A 22371-nucleotide genomic window follows, 5' to 3' on the forward strand; every position below is an offset into this window, starting at 1 on the left:
TTATTGTAAAAATATCCCAAAGATTCTTATAAATCAAGTGGATTCTACCCTACCTTGTTTAAAAGTTTGTTTAAGAAGAAGTGGTTCAAGAGAAGGATCAAGTTCTTCGCCAACGTTTTCTAGAACCAGAGGGTTGCCGAATGTTATACAATTCTCTAAAGTTCTCATGTAATCACTATCTGTTAGTTTAATAATAGATAAAGTATTCTCTTTCTCTGTATTCTTCACCCATTTATTGGCTTGTCCCTGAGGATCTATCATCAACGGCCTGAAAATACAGTCCAGTTTTATATACATTATACAGACAATGAATTAGAGTGATATATCACTGTCTATACTTTGTTATATTGAAATGTTATTTGCTCAACTGTTTCAGGCAAAAGATTTTAAAAAGAGCCTTTCAATGAAAAGAAATTGTCACGTTCTAGAGGCGGTATTATTGCTCTACTTTTGGTTTTGCTATCTCACAATTTTAACCCTTTGGACCCTGAGTGTAAATGAAATATAACGTCATATACCCTGAACTCCAAGTAATAAAAGTAAAAGCGTATGATGTTAACATTGTATGACGTCACTTAATAACGGCTGGTATACAATCTGCCCAGGTATATATTACGTTAGTGTGTGGCCGGTAAACTGGCTGCTGTGAGTCGATACACCAGAATAAAATGATGTAGTAAAGTAATTTATTTTTAGTCTAATTTATCAATAAAGAATAACCTACCATCTTCTACCATTAGCTACAATAACACCATTATCAATAGAGAAACTATCTTTAGGTAGTCCATTAATATTCCACGCCTGTATTTTGATTGGTTCTCCTAATGTTTTACTCAGAGAGAATTCCTGTGAGCACGGAATCTTACAATCCTGAAAGTAGTTCAAGGTTGGAAATTATTGATCTTCTAAGCACAAAGTTTTTAAATTCAACTTGTCTGCTTGTTAGGATGGTATTAGCTGTTGTACAGTCAGTGCTAAGGATCAGCTGGTAGAAAGGATCCTGTTAACCAAAGTTGTTATCCTTGTAACAATGGTTGATACTTTCTCATTCTCCTTATTTTTACAATGTTCAAAGCTGGTAATTGCCATGTAGTTCGAGCATTGCCTTCCAAAATTACCTATATCTGAAACTATTCATTGTCGAACAAGCTATCGTGGGTGCTTCAAGTTACAGAGAACCCCCACAAAATCATGGTCAGAATTAACATACATCATGGAGTACATACTCTGATGTGTTTAACATGCTATCAGAGATGCTTCAAGTTAAAGAAAACTCTGGTAGCAAGAATTGGTTTACTGTGGTCAGAATGAACTTACAGTGCACTGTTTAACCCAGTCACCAGTACAGGAGTCTCTGAAAGCTGAAGTAAAGGGTCCGAGGTAGGCTATAACACCTGCTGATATCAGTACATCTCCCATCAAATTATCATAGGTAGTCTGTAATGCTTCTGCTGCCTTCGTCCATCTCTCCTTTTCACCACCTAACCCTCCAATCAGCTTCTCGGCTCGCACCAATTTTTTACCACATAAATCAACTTGATATTCTAGTCTTTCCTTCTTGTCTGTCATTTCTTGGAATGACGCTTTTAAATCTGCCAGTCTTTTCTCAACAGCAGCTAATTCTGCCCTTTTCTCATTCAACATGTCCATGGTTGTTTTCAAATCCGTCTCTGCCTCAGCAAGTTTCGCTTTTTTAGGAGCGACAACTTTAGCAACTCTGTCGTATATTTCCATGGCTGTGATCCATTTACACAGACCTTCAGCAGCTGAGGAAGCATTGGCAACCTTAACCGGGTCAAATTCAGGATTACCAATATATTCTTTACGGATCTTCTGCATGACATGAACCTAAAATTCAAAAAACAAAATTCATGTATTTCAGATTCCGTGCTAAAACTTCTAATTTTATTTGCCAAAAGGTCAAAGAAAAAGTATGAAGTTACAAAACAGTAATTAGAAAGAGAACACCAGAAACTTGTAAGTGGCAGTCAGGAAACAGCTATCTCAGAGCATCTCCAGGATTTCATAGAATAGTACAGATAGTTTCAAAATGCTTTATTATCAAAACATTGCAAGTGGTGTTATTTTCCAAAACTTTACCCATGATGATTTTCCAGTCATCTGATTGGTCAATGACTAAAATCATTCAATTGGATTACTGTATTTCTTAAAATTCAGATTTTTATCTTAGTTTTTCGAGAAGTTTTGAACAACTGGCATTACTGAATTGCAATTTAATTGGGCTTAAGTAACTAGAAATGTATTCATTATTTATAATTATTATACTTACAGGAATATTATCTTTGTCATATTCTTTCAACATAGAGAGGAAGTTCATATCATTTAATAATTTCTTTGAAGGACCCCAATAATCAATAATCTAAAATAACAAAAGACCAATAAAATATACATAAAGTTACATTGTTTCTACACATAGATGTTTCAGTTACAGAGATAACTGTATTGTGATGATCTACATGGCAAAATGTCAGACAATTTGTCGAGGGGGCTGTGTAGGGTCTACAAAATTTTCCAAAGGGGGCCACAGGCAATTCTGTTGAAATTTGAGGGGGTCAAAGGCCTTACAAACACCACAGTTTGTCTGGTAAGCGAATATTAAGAGAACTATATTGGTAAGGACTTATGTTTGGACTGATTCTTACATTGGCCACATGTAACCTGTTACAAAAGAGTCAGTTCAGCAGACAAGGGAATCCCTAGTTTTAAGAGTAAAAATCTGTGCATTATACTCCCAATTATTCAGTATATGACTTTCAATCAACATACCTTACTACCAGGTTTATCAGGATCGTTAATTTTATCAGGTTTAATATCCTTCATGATACAAACAGCTGCCATTACAATCTTTACACCTAGTGGTGGATTCTTCATAGACTTGACAATCACAATATCTTGTGTCTGGAAATAGTAACACATTGTATCACATGGTATTATATTGTATCACATGGTATTATATTGTTACCTGATACACATTCATAAATTACAGGACATGGGAATGGCACAAATGGAGGAATCTCTTTGTACACCTATTTCTGGCGTGCTAGGTTCCGATAACAATTTGCCACACCATGCAAGCTTAGAAACCATACATTTGTAAATATAAAAACTAGATCCAGATAACTGCGTACTTATAGAATTATAAATTAGGATTTTATCTAAAGGTATTTTTGACAACATTTCAGTATTCGAAACGATCTTAGCACTTGGACATCCTAGAAACAGTGTTAAAAGTTAAGACTTAAGGATATCCTAGCGCTAAGATCATTTCGAGAATAAGCAGCCAGTTTTCCAATCATACCTTCAGTGTGTTGAGGGCAGCCAAGGAAGCTTCAAGAGCAGGTAAAGCCTCAGCTAAATCCGCTTCACATTCGTCTTTCAACTCTTGAGCTACAGCAGCTTGTTCATTAGCCGCAGCCTCATCGACCTTCACCTTCTTACTGGTCTCCTCCACGTCAGCCGATTCCTTCTCAATAATGACCATCATTTTGGAATTTTCTGCTGCTGATACTACAAGTTGTGGCTGAAGTTCTTCTAATTCTTTCTGCATGTCAGCCACCTGGAATTTATCGCACAATATTCAGAATTACACCTTTATTTTAACACAGGGCCTAACTTATTTGAAGAATGAAATGAATGCAGTTTTACGTCCAAATTTATTTGAGAAATGGGTTGGTTCATTTCCAGATTTCATAAAGAAAGGCCAAACAACGCTAAATTAAATGTCTATTTCATGCCATCAATGGTCTATCTTAATTTTGTTTTTGTTCTTCATGGACACTTGGACAAAGTTAAGCATTTGGCGCTTACATAGGCCTCCCTAGACCTTAAGCCAGTTGTTTTTTGTCCTTTGATTCTGACTTTTTAACTGGTTGTCTATACTCTGATCTTTGTCGGTTCAGATTTTTGGGTATAATTATTTTATTGAAAGTAGTAACTTCATAACATCAGTGTTTTTCCATAATTGACAGAACTGTAAAGTTGACATTTTCAAAAGTTTTAATGGTAGAGGAAATTAAAGTTTGCGTACCTGGGAAGATGCAAAAGCAAGTTTTTCCAAACCAACAATATAACGTCTCTTAGCCTTCATAATTTCATCTTGTTTCTTTTGAAGGAGATTTTTAAAAGCGTAAATTAATTCCAGATATGATGTTGGTGTTACATAATTATGTCTTCCTAGATCAGCCAAAAAACTGGAAAGAAATAGGTTACAATAAATTACTCACAAAACATCTGATCAAAATTATGAAATAAAATTAAATTTAACAGCCTCAAAGTTATCAAGGAAATCAAGATACTCAGAGTAATCACTATTACCACAAGTATACACTGTTATCAACAGTAATCATTATAATCAACGGTAATCATTATGATCAATAGTAATCAATATAATCAACAGTAATCACTCTGATCAACAGTAATCATTATGATCAACAGTAATCATTATGATCAACAGTAATCACTATGATCAACAGTAATCATTATGATCAACAGTAATCACTATGATCAACAGTAATCATTATGATCAACAGTAATCATTATGATCAACAGTAATCATTATGATCAACAGTAATCATTATAATCAACAGTAATCATTATAATCAACAGTAATCATTATGATCAACAGTAATCATTATGATCAACAGTAATCATTATAATCAACAGTAATCATTATGATCAACAGTAATCATTATGATCAACAGTAATCATTATAATCAACAGTAATCATTATGATCAACAGTAATCATTATGATCAACAGTAATCATTATGATCAACAGTAATCACAATGATCAACAGTAATCAATATAATCAACAGTAATCACTATGATCAACAGTAATCATTATAATCAACAGTAATCATTATGATCAACAGTAATCATTATGATCAACAGTAATCATTATGATCAACAGTAATCATTATGATCAACAGTAATCATTATGATCAACAGTAATCATTATGATCAACAGTAATCACTATGATCAACAGTAATCATTATGATCAACAGTAATCATTATGATCAACAGTAATCATTATGATCAACAGTAATCATTATGATCAACAGTAATCATTATGATCAACAGTAATCATTATGATCAACAGTAATCATTATGATCAACAGTAATCACTATGATCAACAGTAATCATTATGATCAACAGTAATCATTATGATCAACAGTAATCATTATGATCAACAGTAATCAATATGATCAACAGTAATCATTATGATCAACAGTAATCAATATGATCAACAGTAATCATTATGATCAACAGTAATCATTATGATCAACAGTAATCATTATGATCAACAGTAATCATTATGATCAACAGTAATCATTATGATCAACAGTAATCAATATGATCAACAGTAATCATTATGATCAACAGTAATCAATATAATCAACAGTAATCATTATGATCAACAGTAATCATTATGATCAACAGTAATCAATATGATCTACAGTAATCATTAAAACCAGCAGTAATCATAACATTTGCAGTACTTAAAAGTAATGACATTAACAAATATATGCTTTAATTGTAAAAAAAAATTCAGAATGGGGGTGGTGAGGTATTTAATTTCTCAGTGGAGGGGGTGGGGCCCCTGGAAACCAAATAAGCCATAAGTTCTCACCTTTCTGACAGTTCTCTAGTACTCTGATGGAAATATTTACACAGATGAACAGAAGCTTTCTTTTCTTCATCTTCAATATCAGCATCTTCTAAAAACTTATTGGCCACTCTCTCTAGAGCATCTTCTGGCCATGGCTGAAATTATACCAGGAAGTTATATTAGTTTTGATGCACAATAGTTATTCCTTAAAGTGGTGATTTCTTGGAAGGATGTGTGTTCTTCAGGATAAATCCAATGGATATGACATCACGATTGACGTGGCTTGGTTTTGAAAGTAAGCTCTCTGATGAAGCGCTTAGTGTAAGCTTGACTGTAGACTTGGGTGTCAGGTCATCTCATACTACAGAATACACTTACCTGAAACCAATCTATAGTACAACAGTTAATCAAGGATGGGAACTGACGTAATCGATTACGGAAAGCATCACCAATAGGACTGAACGCTATCATAATATGTAGGTTTTCACGACATCTATTCACAAAGAAAGCAAAGAGAGCAAGGGGAGAGAAATCAGCGTTTTTATCTCCAGCTTGAGCTACTGGTCTCACAGTCTGAAATTATCATAAACAAAATATTAAATTATAATATAATATTAGCAGGGATGTAGACTCTTAATGAAAAGACTTGACAAACTCAAAAACAACTGAATACTTTGTTTTGAGGGATTTCCAAAAGAAAACGAAAACGAAAGGAGTTTTACTTCCTACTTTTCTGCACCATGTGGGCTAATGAAGATGGGCAATGCCATGCAGGGTGCAATGATGGGAAATTTTGCCAGGACAGCCTCCTCTGTTTTGATTTCCAACTGTTGAGGGATCTTTAACGTGCACAGCCTGTAGCACACAGGGCCTTGGTTTATTGTCCCATAGACTAAACAATTTTCCACGTCAGCCCCTCTGAACCCTGGACCTTCAGGTTAGCAAGCAAGCATCTAACTCACTGAGCCACTGCTCCAAAAGAGGACTTGACAAGTCTGAATACCAAATGAATATTATTAGCTATGTGGACTCTCTAAGAGGGATATGGAGTATGACAAACCTTAAAATACCAAATTAAAAGATTAGCTATCTTTCCGCAAGGGACCTTGAGGTAAACAGAACAAATCATTAAAATCTTATTTCTGAAATTGCTTAATGCTTCTAATGTGAACTCTCATCTAACCCTCTGCCATTTAGATTTTGGCCTTGTGTTTTTGTTTAACTATTTTACTCCAACAAACCTCCATAATTTCTGCCTTTTCATCAGTAGCGAATAAATTAGGGACTTCTCCAGTATTCAATAAACTGTCAATGTCTTCCAGGAATGATTCCTCTTTAATCTGAGTGTCTGTGATTAAAAATACAGTGGGTTTACCAACACCTCCTACTGTCTTCAATAGATTCTGGAAAAACAAAATTGAAAATTAGTAATCCTCTTAACAAAGTTTTGTGAGGTGGTATAGCACAGTTGGTTAGAGCGTTGGTTTGTTGACGTCATTTGCTTGGTTACATCGAGTGAATGGTGGCTGTGGATTCAGATCTTGATCAGCGTGCGAAAGTCTGATGATCTTGAATAAGTCATCTTCACTCCAATCGACCCAGCTGTAAATGGGTATGGACAAGGAAAGATAAATTTAAAGGAAAAATGAATTCAAGGACCAGCTGGTGGACAGGATCCATGTGAACCTCAGTTGTTATTCTAGGAAAAAGTGGTTATTTCTTTCTATTTATTATGTTTTAAATGACCTGAATGTTCCCTGTATTGCCTCATTTCACCCACTTACCTTGATGTCTTCTCTCCATTCATTTTTACCATAATTTTTGGAGATCTCTGGTTGGAAGAGGTTATAGCCAGCCATAGCTGTAGCTAATCTAGTCAGTGATTGACGACCGCTACCACCTACACCAACCAGAAGGGCATTCCCACCAGGTTGACGTAAAATACGACAGATTCGAGACAAATGTTCTAAGACATATCTGAAATATACCAACTCAATATTATCAACTATGTGAACCCTCTGATAGGGATACTGAGTTGACAAACCTATATACCTAATAAACATTATTAGCTATGTGGACTCTCTGAAAGGGATGTCGAGTTGATAAATCAAAAGACCAAATAAACTATAAGCTATGTGTACTTTTTAATATATTGCGCCTTTTTCATTTTGTCTTATTGATTGATAGAGATTAGTTACATCATCAAACACTTAGTTTTAGTGAAATTGCAGGAACCACAGACGTCTGACTGAAAATTGGAATGGTGCAAATTGATACTATCAGTGTCCCCGATACACATACAAAATTTAGAAAACCTCTTTACAATCCCTTTAATATGCACATCTTATAGCTGTACAAAACAAAAAGATGTTTTCTCTGGTATGCTGACAGGTTATACAAGGTTGAAAAATAAGAAGTTAGTACTATTTTGTCCACCGTGGCGATGGGTTGGTACTCCAGATCAAATAATAAAAGTAGAACTTGCTGAGTTTACCTGAAGATGACCAGGTTCATTCTAAAACTACATAGCAAATGTCAAACCGTTTCGCTGAACTTACCTGAAGATGACTAGGTTCATTCTAGTTTTATGTGTATTATTATATTCTTCTAAACATTGCTCTACTATTAAATAGAAATTCTCTAACGATTTCACTTCTTCATAAACTCTCTCATCTGGTTCAGCTTCCGAATTCATATAATCACCAAACATTAAACTTCTTAAATTCTCTTCTTTTACTTTCTCTCCTTCTCCTGTTAGATGTTCAAATACCTGGTCAAAATTCTCTTTAAAATGATCTTTAACCAGTTTCTGTACAGCTCTACAATGAAAATAAAAAATACAATTCAGAGAAATATTGCTACGTGGACTAAAAAACGGACACCGTGTATTTAAAGCTAGTCAGGAAATGAAACGATGTGAAATGGTGTTTTATATCCTAGTAAGTGCCATACAGTGTGCAATGATGGGAAAATTTCTAGCTGTTCGAAGTCCTTGAATAAGTCATCTTTCTTCATTATTTCAGTCAACCCTGATGTAAATAGGTATGGGTAATCTTTGAGAGATCAATGCTAAGAGGTTTGGCCAAGCACCAGATGGTAGAAAGGATTCTTATTAAACCTAATATTTGTAATCCTTGTAAATATTGTTATTTGTTTTTGTCCTTCTGTAGTAAACATAATAATCTTACTTGAAGATCCACTGTCTGTCATCATCATCTGTTAATCTATCATAAAATACTCTCATTACTTCATGTACCCATAATCTATAAACAGACAAAATATACTCTAGATCAATTCAATTCATATTACTTATTAATATCTTGTTAGATTCCAACTGTCTAGAGATCATTCACTCAATATAGAACAGTCTTTATCAATGTGTTAGAGGCATCAAGAAATTCACCAACAACAGATTTGGCTTTAATGTATTCAGTAGGAAGGAATATAACCTAAATTGGATCTCATCATACTGTTGGTAAGCTAGAATTGGTTTTTAAAGGGATATGAAGAGGTTTTCTAAATTTTTTATGTGTATCAGTGACACTGATAACATCAAAACTAAGTGTTTTATGACGTCACCCCTGCAAAAAGTTGCTTGTATCACATAAGACCTTGGCTATGGTGACGTCATAAAACACTTAGTTTTAGTGGAATTGCAGGAACCACCGACATCTGATTGAAAATTCAGTGTCCCTGATACACATACAAAATTTAGAAGGATGGCATACAATCTCTTTAACTTGGTTATAATTTGGCCATTATTGCATTTTCTTCATTTATCTTTCAAAAGTTTACAAATGCTACAATATCAGCTTTACAGTCATTGGTCAGAAATAATCAAAGTACCCTTTAGTTGAATAAAATTTTGTTTCCTTAAAATAGTGTTTCATGTGCTTTGTTGATAGATAACCACATATTTTTCTACAATATCATCTGTATCTGTCCCTGACTGGACAAAAGACAACAAAGGACGTACCTAGTCAAGACTCGTTTATTTTCAACTTGATCTTTCTTAATAAGACAAACTCCCAGGATAATTCTTGAGAAATCTCGTAGATTAAAAACGTAGTGAGATTTCGCTGGAGTGGGGAGTAGATTAGTCATAGCCATGTTATACATCTCCATTGTGGCTTGAACTATCGTATTTCCTATTGAGAAAAAATCAGTTGAAAATTCCGCTCCCTGAAAAACACGAGAAGAAATTTATCAATTGTATATAGATTGCATACTGTGCATATGGCACAGTCCATGGACAAAGTCACGGAAGCATGTTCCGATTACATCTGTCTCTTGAGTACCCAAAAATAATATGGTACTCAAAAACAAGTCACTACTGTTATTTTTACCTTAACAAAGCATATACATGTCAAAATGTCTTTAATGGAGGCAAAATTTGTTCTTTATTAGTTGAATAGAACACTGATATCATCTAACAGTAAATTTTCAGGAAAGTGACCCCCAAATCACCTTGTGAAATTGAGCCTTACACTCCCAGCATCAATATGAGAAGCAACTTCTACCACAGGGAAGATTTTACTATATCAGTTATTGACTCATCCAATAGGGTCAATGAATCTTATGTTAATTTATCACAGTGGCACCTGTAGCTTTCCTAGTGAGAGTAACATTGAAAGAAAAAGATTTCAGTTGACGTACCTTGATATAAGTAGACATTATGGTACTAAATATTTTAATCATTGTGTCTTCTGAGAATGGATTCATAGCAACGATATTAAAATGACGTAAAAATCTTGGTGTCACGATATTCCTAGCGCCCCCTGGTGGACCCATGGCTGCTATAAACTGAATATCTTGTAGAAGAATCTTTGATGTGTCTTTAAGATCATACCTAGAAAGGAAAACAGGAATCAAGTTTTGAGTTCTGATTTTTTAACTTCAGTCTATATTGGGGAAAGAGAGATGAAGAATGCTTTAGAGTGTTTAAAGGGAGACTAACCATGACAGTTACAGTAGCTAACTCTTTTGATTAAGGGGAGATTTTGTAGCACATGAGACCTTAAACCTTGATAAAAAGTTTCTAACAAATGGTGGAGGAGGGTTCTAATCTCAGTTATCATGTCTGGTCATGTTCCAGTTAATCCAGGTGTAGATGAGTATCTGGAAATATCAATGCTAAGATGCTATACAGAATCCTTGAGAACCAAAGTTGTCATCCTTGTAAAAATATAACCAAGAGGATTGGCCAAGAACCAAATGGTAGAAAGGATCCTCATTTTTATCCTGGTAAATGATGGATGTTTCTTTTTCAACTCTACTCACCAGTTTCCGTGATCTATATATTGTCGTAGCAATTCAATAGGAGGCTGAGCTCCGTACACTTCTTTCTGGGGCATGTTCATATCATCCACGAATATTATAGCTCTTTTACCAACTTGTGGTCCGTAGACCCCTTTACGTCTCTTATCTAACTTAGACATTATAATATTCTACAAATATAATAAAACATAATAAAAATTTGTAAAAGCAAAACAATTCCGTTAACAAAACATCTCGTCCAAAGCATGACAAAATTGGGTATAATAGGATAAAAAAACTATGCAAACACTATGCCATAATGTTTCATAATGTCGTGGGCTCTGATTGACTGTATTAGCTGACATACAATCAAATGCATTCCGCTATAAAAGAAAGGTGGCTATTGCAGTCAAGGTATAAGAGGAAGTTGGTAATAGCTTGACAGTGTGAAGATGTGTACCTCTTTACTTGAATGTTTTAACCCTCAGACCTACCTGTGTTTGGTTAGCACTAGTTTGAGCTGAGAAATTAACAAATGTTGGAAGATATTTATCTTTTGGTAAACCATTCATTAGTTTTTCCTGTACATAAACACTTTTACCAGTACCTGTTGGTCCCACAAATAACAGAGGTCTGAAAATATAGTTTTAATGTTAAAAACACTGAATTTGTTGGCTCAAAATCAAAAAACATTGATAGGTCCTTGATTGGAATATGTTTTTTTAAACTAGTGACTTAAATGTAGTGAGAACTAAAATAAACAATATGCTGTGGAGATAGGGTTGGGTTGTTTACCTATGGTGGTTGAATGTAATTAACATGACCCAGGAGGTGATAAGGGATGTCAGTGGGGTCAGTCTGATAAAAAACAAGAAACGAAAAACCCATATTTGCATTATAATCAGATTGTTTTCAATATTAAAAGCTTACCTAGAGTGGTTAATACAGAGTTCCATAAGATAGGTATATCGAGCTGTATCCATGGTGGGAACTAACATATCTCGGATTTTCTTAGACTTAGATTCCACTCCTCGAATTAAATCATTCCAATGTTTCCATGATCCTTTGGCTTTAAACTGGAGAATGACAAAAAAATACATAAAGGAAATGGTCAAGTAATGACATTTTTAGAAATTTAGTGAAGGGATAGATTGTGTCTGTTTAATTAGTTTAAGTCAGCTGGTTGAAATTTGTAAAAGTTGCTAGGTAAGATTAGGCCTATGCAAGTTTCTAGCTTTTGACAATTGGCAAAATATGTAAAATTATGTCAGAGGCCACTTCAGTGATGGCAGTTATCAGCTTAATAAGTTTAGCATTCTTAGTCAACATGTCCTGCTTCTGTAACAAAACCTTTGACAATAACAATAAGTAATTTCTAAAATAAAACTTAAAGCATTCTTACCTCATAAAAGAAATCGTAGACATGATTATCAGGTGGGAAAGGAATATCAATCTTCACACTCTTGGGTACTGGATGATCTTCAAATTTACCAGCGAGTAGCTCACGATAATACCCATCGAATTTCCCTCGTCCATCAACGTCCACCATAGCACCGATAGTCCAGGGTACAGAAAACATTATAGATGACTAGAAACAAATATATAGAATTCACATCAACATGAAGTTCGTTGTCCTACTTTTCTATACAATATTGAGTTGGGAGTTTGTTTATGATACTTTATGAAGCATTAAAGAAGATTCTTTTCTGTATTTTATCAGTTAAACAATATCAGCAATGCTATGCACAGTACAATCAAGTTTGGCACTGAATACTTCTATTTTAGTTTTGAGAAATCTTTTATAATGCACAAACTGTAATAAACAAAGCCAATCCAAAAAATCAAGATGTGTGGTATCTCATGCAGTATGCAATGAGGGAAATTTTGTTAGAGCTATTTACTAATTCAGATTGATCAAATCTGTACACAGATTGGTATTTCAGGGAACTGAACAATTTATTAGAATAAGATAAACTCTCACCATGAGATAAGTTCTGATGTGTTTGTTGTCAGCTGCATCTTCCTTAGTTACTGTTTCATGCATCAACATATCAATCATACGCATTAACGATGATACACAGTTAGCTGCCCCTGACGCGATATATTCCTAAAATATATAAATAAATACACAAGTTAGTTGAAAATATATCTTATTAAGACATAAAACATATACACACCTGACACGATCTATTCCTAAATAAAAAACAACAACTGAGTTATGTTCAGCTAAAACCAAGTTTGAATAAATCTTGGTAAATATAGATGTTCTTAAGAGTAAGATAAAATACAGGATTAAACACATTTTCATTAGTGTATTGAGAATAGTTCCTCAATATTCAGAAAGCAAACCTAAGATTTAAAACATAGAAGTTTGAGAATTTCAAATTTTTCAGAGCTAGCTTTGTCCGATTTGTGGTGTGATACTTATACATGTAAACTTATATGATTATCATGCCCAAACATGCTGGAAGTATGTGCTTCACCTTGCTTAAAGGCTTGAACAATCATATAATTAGACTCTATTCATACTAGATAACTACTCATGCCAGCTCTGTATAGTGATTAGGTGCAAAACTTAGTTTCCCGTGTATATTTCGGACTAGCACTGCAGTGACTGTACAATTACTTCTGCTTGGTTGGTTCTACATAAAGTGCAGACATATTTTTCATGCTTGAAGATTTTTCAATAATTATAATCACACCTACTCATGCAAGATTTGGTATAAGTCATAATACAGTGCCCACTTTTTCATTATTCAGAAAATTTTGATATAGTTACATAGTGAGTGAATCTTGGTATGTGGTTTTATGACTTACAAATAAATCCGCTATTAGCTAAATTGAAATTCAATATACATCATTATCACTGAGTAGTTAAATAGAGACAATAAACATTGCCATCAAGTGGAAATTAGTTAACAATTTATTGATGAGTAAACTTCTTGGGATCTTTAATGTTTACAGGCTGTATGAACCCAGTGTCATGGTTACCAACAATACACTTCTTCTGATAAAATCCCTCATGAATTTCTTAGTTAGTGAAGTAGATCATTAGATGAAAATATCATTTCAATAAAATAATAATGAAAAATCAAATTAAAAGTTGAATTCCTACCTTGCAGTTTTTTCTCACAAAATCTAAACATGGATCAACAAGCCATTCAAATACATCGTCCACCATTTCTACATCGTCAGGGGATACAACCTTGGGGAAGGTGTTTAACCAGGAACGAACCATGGGTCTCCAGCCGAGAGTTGTAGGTTCTAGATATACCATACCACATCTACTTACTGTAGCAGGCTACAAATATAAACATATATCTCAATTTCTAGGTCTTCGTTTATTGACGTAAATATAACAGATGACTATTAAAGTCAAGTCTTTATATTTTGAGATCAAGTAATATTTGGATTGATCAAAGATGCCAATAAATGCAAAATTCTTCTGATCAAACGATTGCTGTGGGTTCTACTCTCGATCAGCGTGTGAAATTCCGATGATCATCAATAATTCATCTTCACTCATAATTCCAGTCAACCCAGCTGTAAATTGGTACAAATATTTTGGGAAAGATCAATGCCGAAAGGTTTGGCCAAGGAACAACTGGTAGAAAGAAAAGTTGTAATCCTAAGTTGTTACCCCTGTAAAATATAGTTGTATATAAAAAGACTTCTCCTGATCTCAAACAAGTTTAAAAAAACATTAAAAAGTTTTAACACACAGTTTAGTAGATCGAGTAACATCCATATACTTACAGAGGCTTGTGACAAATCCATAGTTTCAAAAATTAAGCTCATAACAGCTGAGAGCTGAATAATTTCACCAGACATCAAACAGAGTTTTTTATTATCATCCAGCACGGTGTTCATATTTTCAATCCATAAGGCATCAATAGGGCCGTCGAATAATACCCACTTACGATCGGGGGTATCGGTAGAGGCGAATTCTCGGAACGTATTAGCTACTATTCCGTCAGTCCACTGAAAGTGAAAGTATAATGAAAGTATAATGAATATTCTAATGTCAGGGAGAAATAGCTTATAAAATATAGTTTCCGCAAAACAAGTGAATGAGTTAAATTGAAGTTCAGGATAGCAATATAAAAGCAAATCAGTTTTTTTCTTCTGCATCTAATTTGGGGGATTCGAAAGAGCTTTATCAAAGAAAAAAAAGAGACAGAGTATAAAATAAAACATTTTATGTACGGTTGTTTAAATTATATTTATACCTTCATTTTCATACTTTTGATATGGTTTTCTATAATATAGGGGTATGAAAAGAATCAGATTAATTTTCTAATTTGCCTGAATGTAAAAGTTTTTCCTCTACCCCAGACACAATCTCTCTGCAGACGGCACCTAGTTGAATGAAAGATGGAGGGTCGAGCAGTCTTACCTCGTGAGAAACGGGATCAAACTGACCGAACAGTTGGCCCATAGTAATGGCTTTTGGATTAATAATACGAGTTAAAACTTTCTCATATTCTTCATCGTGTCCTTGTTCATTTAATAACGTCATTCCCTCGGCTAAAACTTCCAGTACTTTAGTTTTACCACCAAACGGCTCACCCACCAACATAAAACTATAAATAATAAAAGAAAATATAACATGGAAGGAAATGGTATAAAAGAATATTGGAAATAATAAGAGCTTGATGTCCTGTTTATCTGCTATTCAAGCCATTTAATTACAGAAACCACAGAAGTTGACCAGGAAAGTGATGGATGAAGCAATCACAAATGGTCCCAATACAAAGACTTTAATAGGTTGCTGACTGTCATTCAGTTAGAGGACAAAATCCAATTGAAACATTAGTGCAAACAGGACGGTAATGTGAGTTTACATTGCCTCAATTTCAGATATCATTAAATCCACCTACCCATGTCGAACTATCATCATCTCGTATGTCTGAATTAGTTTCTCTTTAAAGAAATCAGCGAAAATCAGATTTTTCTTGGCAGCGACTTCCTTGATGGCATTCAGGAATATTTCATAATCAGCCTCTGGTAGTTTCAATCCAGGGAACAAATCAGAAATGATACCATTAAACAGTGGGATATCGTGGGATAAGAATTTCGGTAGATTTACGTCAATGATGGAACGTAATAACTAAAAAATAACAAAGTATCAACATGGTTAGGACTCATTTTTTAAAAGCAGTATTAAATCAGTATCATTCTAGATTCTAGATTAACCTGAAGATAATATCTACTACATTTTAATTAACACTATAATCTGATTGATTAATAAAACAACATTCAAAATTGATTTCAGTGATTGACCAATCAGGCCCCGTATTCTCGAAACAATCTTAGCGCTTGGATGTCCTATGTTCTTATCTTCTAACATTGATTCTAGGACATCCTAGCGCTAAGATCGTTTCGAGAATGGTCAATTGGAATACTTAAATCATCTTATGATAAGTTTTCCGAATTAAGGCTCAGTTCTTGCTAATTAGATCATCAGTTTTCAGAGATTGAATATTAAACTTACTAGAATGTCTTCATCTCCATCAGGATCTTTAAGTTTAAGATTACCAGCAGCTGACAGTACGGCCTTCACAGCTCTCATACCGTAATCATAATGAAACTGTGATGAGAGCTGTTCAGAACACAATCGATATGTCGTTACAATTTTAACTGACAGATTTCTAGCATCCAGGAAACCAAACGAATACAGGGAGATTTCAGCAATCATGGCATAATCAGGCACCATCATAGCTACAGTTCGGAACAATACCTGAATAACACAATCAAAAGAAATACAATAATAAAAGTTGAAATGAATGCTGAAAGCAGGTTTCTGAAACAAACTGGGTCATGCAGTAAATTTCATTTCATGTTCTTCTAATAGAAGAAAAATGGGAGCTTAACTGGAGTAGGATTCAAGAAAAAATTAAAACAGAAATAGTGAAATTGAATCAAATAGGAAGCTGAGTGGATCTAAAAAAAAAAGTACCAAATTGACTCAAAAGCCAAATAAGGATCAAGAAAGAGTCAAATAAGTGCCAAATAGAACTCAAAGAAGACTCATACACGGGCCAAAAAGGAGCAGAAATGGAAGTTAAAGTGGGTAAACTATGTTCAAGTTAACCATAATTCAAAAACTAAAATACTGTACCTTGAGATTATCAGGCAGTTCAGAACGTCCAGCGTAACCAGGATTCATCGTAATACAAACATAACAATTAGGATTCAGTTTTAATTCTGTTCCCTCAAAATCAAACCACTCCATCTTGGTCTGTACAGCTCGTATAATACACAGGATCTGTTGGGCCACCACAGATAATACCTCTAAATCTATTCTGTTGAACTCATCAAAACATGCCCACGCTCCGGATGAGGCTAGACCTTTGAAAAACTAAAATAAATATTCAAAATACATTTACACATTGTTAGGTATATGGAATCTCTGAAACTGATTCTAAGTTGATGAATTAAGAGTGAACCCTGCCTTGCCTTGAGCTTAGTTGGCTCTGTTTGAATCTCCTTAAAGTTAGCAAAAGTTCTGAAGCCGTGACCAGCACTTTCGAGAGTTAGTCTGGTGTCATCCATCAATCCATATCAACTACCCTAGATATATCAAACTAGAAATAGTTCAGAAAGAAAATATCCTACCTTTCCCATAGCAATATAATCTAGACCATCAGAACAGTTGAATACAACACACTGGACAGCAATGGCTTTTGCTAAATCTTTGGTAGTCTCTGTTTTACCAGTACCAGCAGGACCTTCAGGGGCTCCGTTCAAATTCAAATGGAATGCACCAATCAGGGTTCGGTAACATCTATCTGTTAACGGTGTGATGACCAATCGGGCTGAGTTACCCAGGTATTCATTGCAGTATTTGACGGTAGCGTTGGTGATTCGTACCAACATGCTGTTCTCTTCCCAATAATACCTCATCTGGGACAACCAATTAAAATCATTCTCAGTGGCGACTCCTAGTGACAGAAATAAGATTCAGGTCATAGTGACATAAATCAAAAGACATAATACATGATACTATTTTATATGAACAATCTATTTCCCCTTCAAAACTTTTAATTTGTTGGACATTCAGCTTTAAAACTGATTTGCGTTACAATTACAAGGTTACAAGGTAGATTTCAGTCAATTCAAAAAAATGAACGCTTCTGTTTTTTCTAAATACAACTCTGATGGAAAATAAAAGCATTTGTGCAGTATATATCCAATTCCTGTGCCACCTTGTATATATTACAGAAAGATACTCTAGAGATGTTGTCCCAATATTGGCAATGAAAGTCTAAAATTTCCAGAAATACTAAAGGGAATGTATACCTTTGTTAGCCATGTCTAAAACTACATCTCTAGCGTGTACATCTATAACGACCAGAGCTCCTAGAGTAGTACGCTGTTGTTTGGTTAATTTACCACGAACCAACGCAACGATATCTTTCAACTGAGCTTGGAGTCTGTCCCAGTAGTCTCGTAAACCTTGTGGACCACCTCGGATCGCCTCGTGGACTTCCCTGGTCCAGAATGTTTGTGATACACACAATACAACCTGTCCTGGCCATTCTTTTACCCACTCTGTTCTAGGTGATATGATGTAAGCCTGAAAATTAACATTTATCAAATTAAAACAAAGAAACATTTCATTCCATTACTATTACGTTGAACAACAATAAGCAGCATTTTAAACCGTAAAGAAGAATTTTAAAAAAGTTTGCTGACAATATTAATTCTAATAAAAAACGTATGTACGTTAGGTCAAAATATGAAGAATTAAATAATAGTAACGTATACAACTGAATTGTCTTTTATTATTGTCTTATTATTAGAAAGGTACCGTCAGTAGAATCTGAGTCACTGAGCTATAAATAGTTACATGTGGCATGTTAAAAAATGCCGAAACTCTGAGTACTCTGACACTTTCGCTAATCCGACACTTTTTTTGTGGTCCCAGTGTATGTCGGATTACGCAGAGTATACTGTAGTATGATTGTATTCCTAAGCGATCTATGGCTATCACTGTTTTTCTTTGTGTCTGCCAACAGCCAAGATACAGTTCAAAAATAGGTCTCATAATCTTACATAGGTTCTAGAACATCTTGCCCTGGTAAAAACTCCCAGCATTGATTTTTCCTGGATTATTCTATTAATTTAAAGCTGGAAAAACTTGATAGTGAGAAACTTTTTTATCAAATAAATGTTTTGTCCCAATCTCAGTTCAATTACTAAAACTGAGTTTAGCACAAAACAACAACCATTTATTCAACATTTCGAAGCAAATGAGGATAAGATTTCAACATTCTAACCAACTGAGCTACAGTCCGTCATCATATAAAGCCAGACAATAAAACAATAAATCTGTGTACAAACCTCGATAGAATTTTCCACAACATCTCTGACAGACATCAACATAACATCTTGAACTTGTAGCAGCCATTTTTCCACGGCACCACGAGCTTCTGACGTTGATACGACCTGACTGAATTTGACCTTTTCTCCCTCACTACTGTACATAGCGTGTATATCCAGTTTAGAATCAAACTCCAGTTTAGCTATACCCTCAAAACATTTTTTCAGATGTGGCTGCACTCGAGTAGGATCCTTGGTTTCTGATAGAATCTCCAACATCTCGTCATTAGACAAGAAGAAAAATCTGAAAAATACGGAAATATTTCTATAACATGAAGTTTTCTATCGATAGATCGAGCAACTTGTGAAGTCAACTTGGAATTTGGTAAGATCTTTTAAGCTACTCTCCTGGTCAATCATGATGTTTATACTGGTTCAGTGAAATCAGTTAGCCTAAGGAGTACAGTAGTATTGGAAGTGTTCAGGAAGTTCCAAAAGAGTCCATATAGATTAACATTGATTTTTTTGTGACCTTACCTGGGGAAGAAAAGACGTTTTTTTTCAAGATAGGCGTTGAGACCTTTCATAATTTTATCTAATAATCCATTACTATCTATTAGTTTCTCCAGTAGACCAGGTACTGTAGCTGCTAGCATCACCTGTAATTATACATCCATATTATAAATAATGTAATCTTAGTTTAACACCATTTTATTTAACCACAGATCAGGTATTGTAACTAATTCAAGTGATTTAAAGATGGGTTTCTTTATATTTTAGTGTTAAATTAAGCAAACTATTTGATTAATTGGTGTTTCTAATGAATTATCATGTATTCTTAATCATCAGTTTTTAATAATAAAATAAAATTTATAAACAATCTAGATAATTAATTTTCGAAAAAACTTGCCCAAAAAATAAATATAAACCTACCTTTGGTTCTTTAACAGTGTGTTTCATGACATCCTTCCAGTTTCTGTCTACCATCTGGAAGAGACGTCCTTCTTCTGGCATCTGCTGCATGATATCTTCTGATGAGAAAATAGGTTCCAGATATAACCATTGAGCTTGTACCTTCAACCATTCATCTATTGTCTCTTGAGTTCTCATTAATTTATCTTCCCATTCCTAAATTAGAAACAAAATAGCAAAAAAATTAGAACACATGATATAACATACTTTGCTGCTCCTATACAGTTTTATGAAAAAAGATTACATGAGCAGTAGGCAATGAGGGACATTTACCTCACCTGTCATTAGCCTACTTGACAGTTATTTCCTGTCGTCACAGACTGTCGTTGGAGGGGGGACACAAGATAGAAAATTCCAAGGTAAAATATGTAACCTGGCTTCAAGTCTTGCAACGTAGGGGTTTGCACTTTAATATTTGAAAGTCTCAAACAATTTCTATTGTTATCAATATGAATCATCTTACCTTAATTTCCTTCTCAAAAGGTTTAATAAATGGTGAGCCTCTCATAGTCTGAGTTTTAACAATCTGATCATCTAGTAGAGTTTGTATATCATCTACCGAGGCTAAGATAGAGACACCAGTATCACGATAGGCTGTTAGGTTGAAATTTATTCCTTCCCATTCTTCTATCATCTTATTCATAGCTTTCTCTAGAGAGAATTCCTACAAAACAAATAAATTACAATAAAATAAATAAATGAATGGTTATAGTCCCACTTTCAGCATTGTTTTGGCTAACGAAGAACTTTCAATGCCAAGTGCAGCAGAATTCCTTTCTCCTCTCAACGTCTGTGGTTCCTGCTATTACAATAATGCTTTGCTGACAGCGTTATCACAAAAGCTGCTTATAATATCTAATAATATCTAATAATATCGATGCTGTCAGTGTTCCCTATATACATAATAAAAACAGATACAAGAAATTCTCCTGGAAACATTGAAGTTCAAACATCTTTTACATACCTTAGAAGCAGCACCGGAGATACTCTCAAACTGTTCCATATATGGTTCTAGTTCCAGTTTCAGGACTTTACGGAGTGTGGTACCAGAATCTGGGGTCAGGTCGAACCCTGCTATATCTGACATCATAGACCAGTGCCGAGTTCGAATACCAGGATTACACATTATAGATATATACGGTATATTTTCCTAGAAAAATATAGGAAAGAATAAATGAATGAATATAACATGATAAGTATGCAAAGCTGATGATAGACAGAAGAAATGGATGAATGAATAACAGAAAGCACAATTTGATAAAAGAATACAAGATTTTTGTCCCTAGCTTCGTACACTAATAAAACTTATACAGGAATATTTAAATACTAGAAAATAAACCCATTTCAAAAATAATTGACAAAAGACTTTGTACCCAAAACATTGGTTTTCAAAAGCTAAACCTTTACTACATTTTTAAACATGCAAACTAACACACACTCTATTTTCTAAACTGTAGACTTTCTAATTCTGTACACAAAGATTCATCTACACAGCTAATGTCTCAATGTTGTCAAGAGTGAAAAAATACGTCAATGTTTGAACCAGTGATATTAACCATCCTAACATCGTCCCTTGAAAGCAACTTGAAAATTGTGAAAAACTATCTAGGTGTCTCTCGGTGAAATCAAATGCAGTAGAATCTACAAATATTTGAATCAAACTACTGAAGTGAACATATTTTTTGTGTAAGTATGTACCACTCCATTTGAAGTCTCTTTTCCTCCCGTGATCTAGAACAGAATTATTAGATTATAACAGGCACGTTCACCATCCAATCGATCTATCGTACCTTAGTCTTAAAAACAGGTATAATTAAGAAAATGAAAGTCAAATTAATAGTTTGAGTTATCTATGAAGGGATTATGTGATTTACATGTATAGTTTTAGTTTCTGAAGAAACTCATGGCCTATATAAACTTTCAAAAATGATACTTGTGGCCTTTAATACAGCGTTGATATTTGATTGTGTATATTTTCAATCTGTTACTCTCACTTACAATAGATTTTATCATCTCTGAATCAGAATTTATGACGAANAAAATTTAAAATGAAAATAAAAGTGAGAGGACAAACCTTGAAATCTTTCATATTATCCATAACACTGTTACAGACATTGATAGCTTGTGGCATGTGGAATTCATCTTCCTCTTCCTCTTCCTGTTTCTCTTCCCCTTCCTCATCTTCAC

General features: G+C 34.3%; 1 protein-coding gene across 1 annotated transcript in view; it reads right to left on the reverse strand.

The window, feature by feature from the left end:
- The window catches only part of LOTGIDRAFT_225521 (hypothetical protein), a gene marked incomplete at its 5' end in the record, with an annotated part of 43011 nt that overhangs the window by 13576 nt on the left and 7064 nt on the right, over nucleotides 1-22371 (reverse strand). Inside the window, 34 exons of the mRNA XM_009050021.1 lie at nucleotides 54-268; nucleotides 725-870; nucleotides 1318-1848; nucleotides 2291-2380; nucleotides 2788-2919; nucleotides 3320-3577; nucleotides 4049-4211; nucleotides 5653-5786; nucleotides 6010-6204; nucleotides 6873-7034; nucleotides 7416-7622; nucleotides 8201-8450; nucleotides 8820-8894; nucleotides 9608-9809; nucleotides 10284-10480; nucleotides 10912-11078; nucleotides 11382-11520; nucleotides 11818-11963; nucleotides 12290-12475; nucleotides 12869-12994; nucleotides 14003-14188; nucleotides 14644-14868; nucleotides 15284-15470; nucleotides 15768-15997; nucleotides 16382-16627; nucleotides 17009-17248; nucleotides 17506-17831; nucleotides 18190-18466; nucleotides 19234-19516; nucleotides 19750-19871; nucleotides 20146-20340; nucleotides 20648-20848; nucleotides 21149-21334; nucleotides 21586-21590. Of these exons, the coding sequence (XP_009048269.1) occupies nucleotides 54-268; nucleotides 725-870; nucleotides 1318-1848; nucleotides 2291-2380; nucleotides 2788-2919; nucleotides 3320-3577; nucleotides 4049-4211; nucleotides 5653-5786; nucleotides 6010-6204; nucleotides 6873-7034; nucleotides 7416-7622; nucleotides 8201-8450; nucleotides 8820-8894; nucleotides 9608-9809; nucleotides 10284-10480; nucleotides 10912-11078; nucleotides 11382-11520; nucleotides 11818-11963; nucleotides 12290-12475; nucleotides 12869-12994; nucleotides 14003-14188; nucleotides 14644-14868; nucleotides 15284-15470; nucleotides 15768-15997; nucleotides 16382-16627; nucleotides 17009-17248; nucleotides 17506-17831; nucleotides 18190-18466; nucleotides 19234-19516; nucleotides 19750-19871; nucleotides 20146-20340; nucleotides 20648-20848; nucleotides 21149-21334; nucleotides 21586-21590 (6630 nt within the window). The remainder of the gene's footprint in view (nucleotides 1-53; nucleotides 269-724; nucleotides 871-1317; nucleotides 1849-2290; nucleotides 2381-2787; nucleotides 2920-3319; nucleotides 3578-4048; nucleotides 4212-5652; nucleotides 5787-6009; nucleotides 6205-6872; nucleotides 7035-7415; nucleotides 7623-8200; nucleotides 8451-8819; nucleotides 8895-9607; nucleotides 9810-10283; nucleotides 10481-10911; nucleotides 11079-11381; nucleotides 11521-11817; nucleotides 11964-12289; nucleotides 12476-12868; nucleotides 12995-14002; nucleotides 14189-14643; nucleotides 14869-15283; nucleotides 15471-15767; nucleotides 15998-16381; nucleotides 16628-17008; nucleotides 17249-17505; nucleotides 17832-18189; nucleotides 18467-19233; nucleotides 19517-19749; nucleotides 19872-20145; nucleotides 20341-20647; nucleotides 20849-21148; nucleotides 21335-21585; nucleotides 21591-22371) is intronic.

This window comes from Lottia gigantea (genome assembly GCF_000327385.1).
Source record: "Lottia gigantea unplaced genomic scaffold LOTGIsca_143, whole genome shotgun sequence".
Lineage (NCBI taxonomy): Eukaryota > Metazoa > Mollusca > Gastropoda > Lottiidae > Lottia > Lottia gigantea.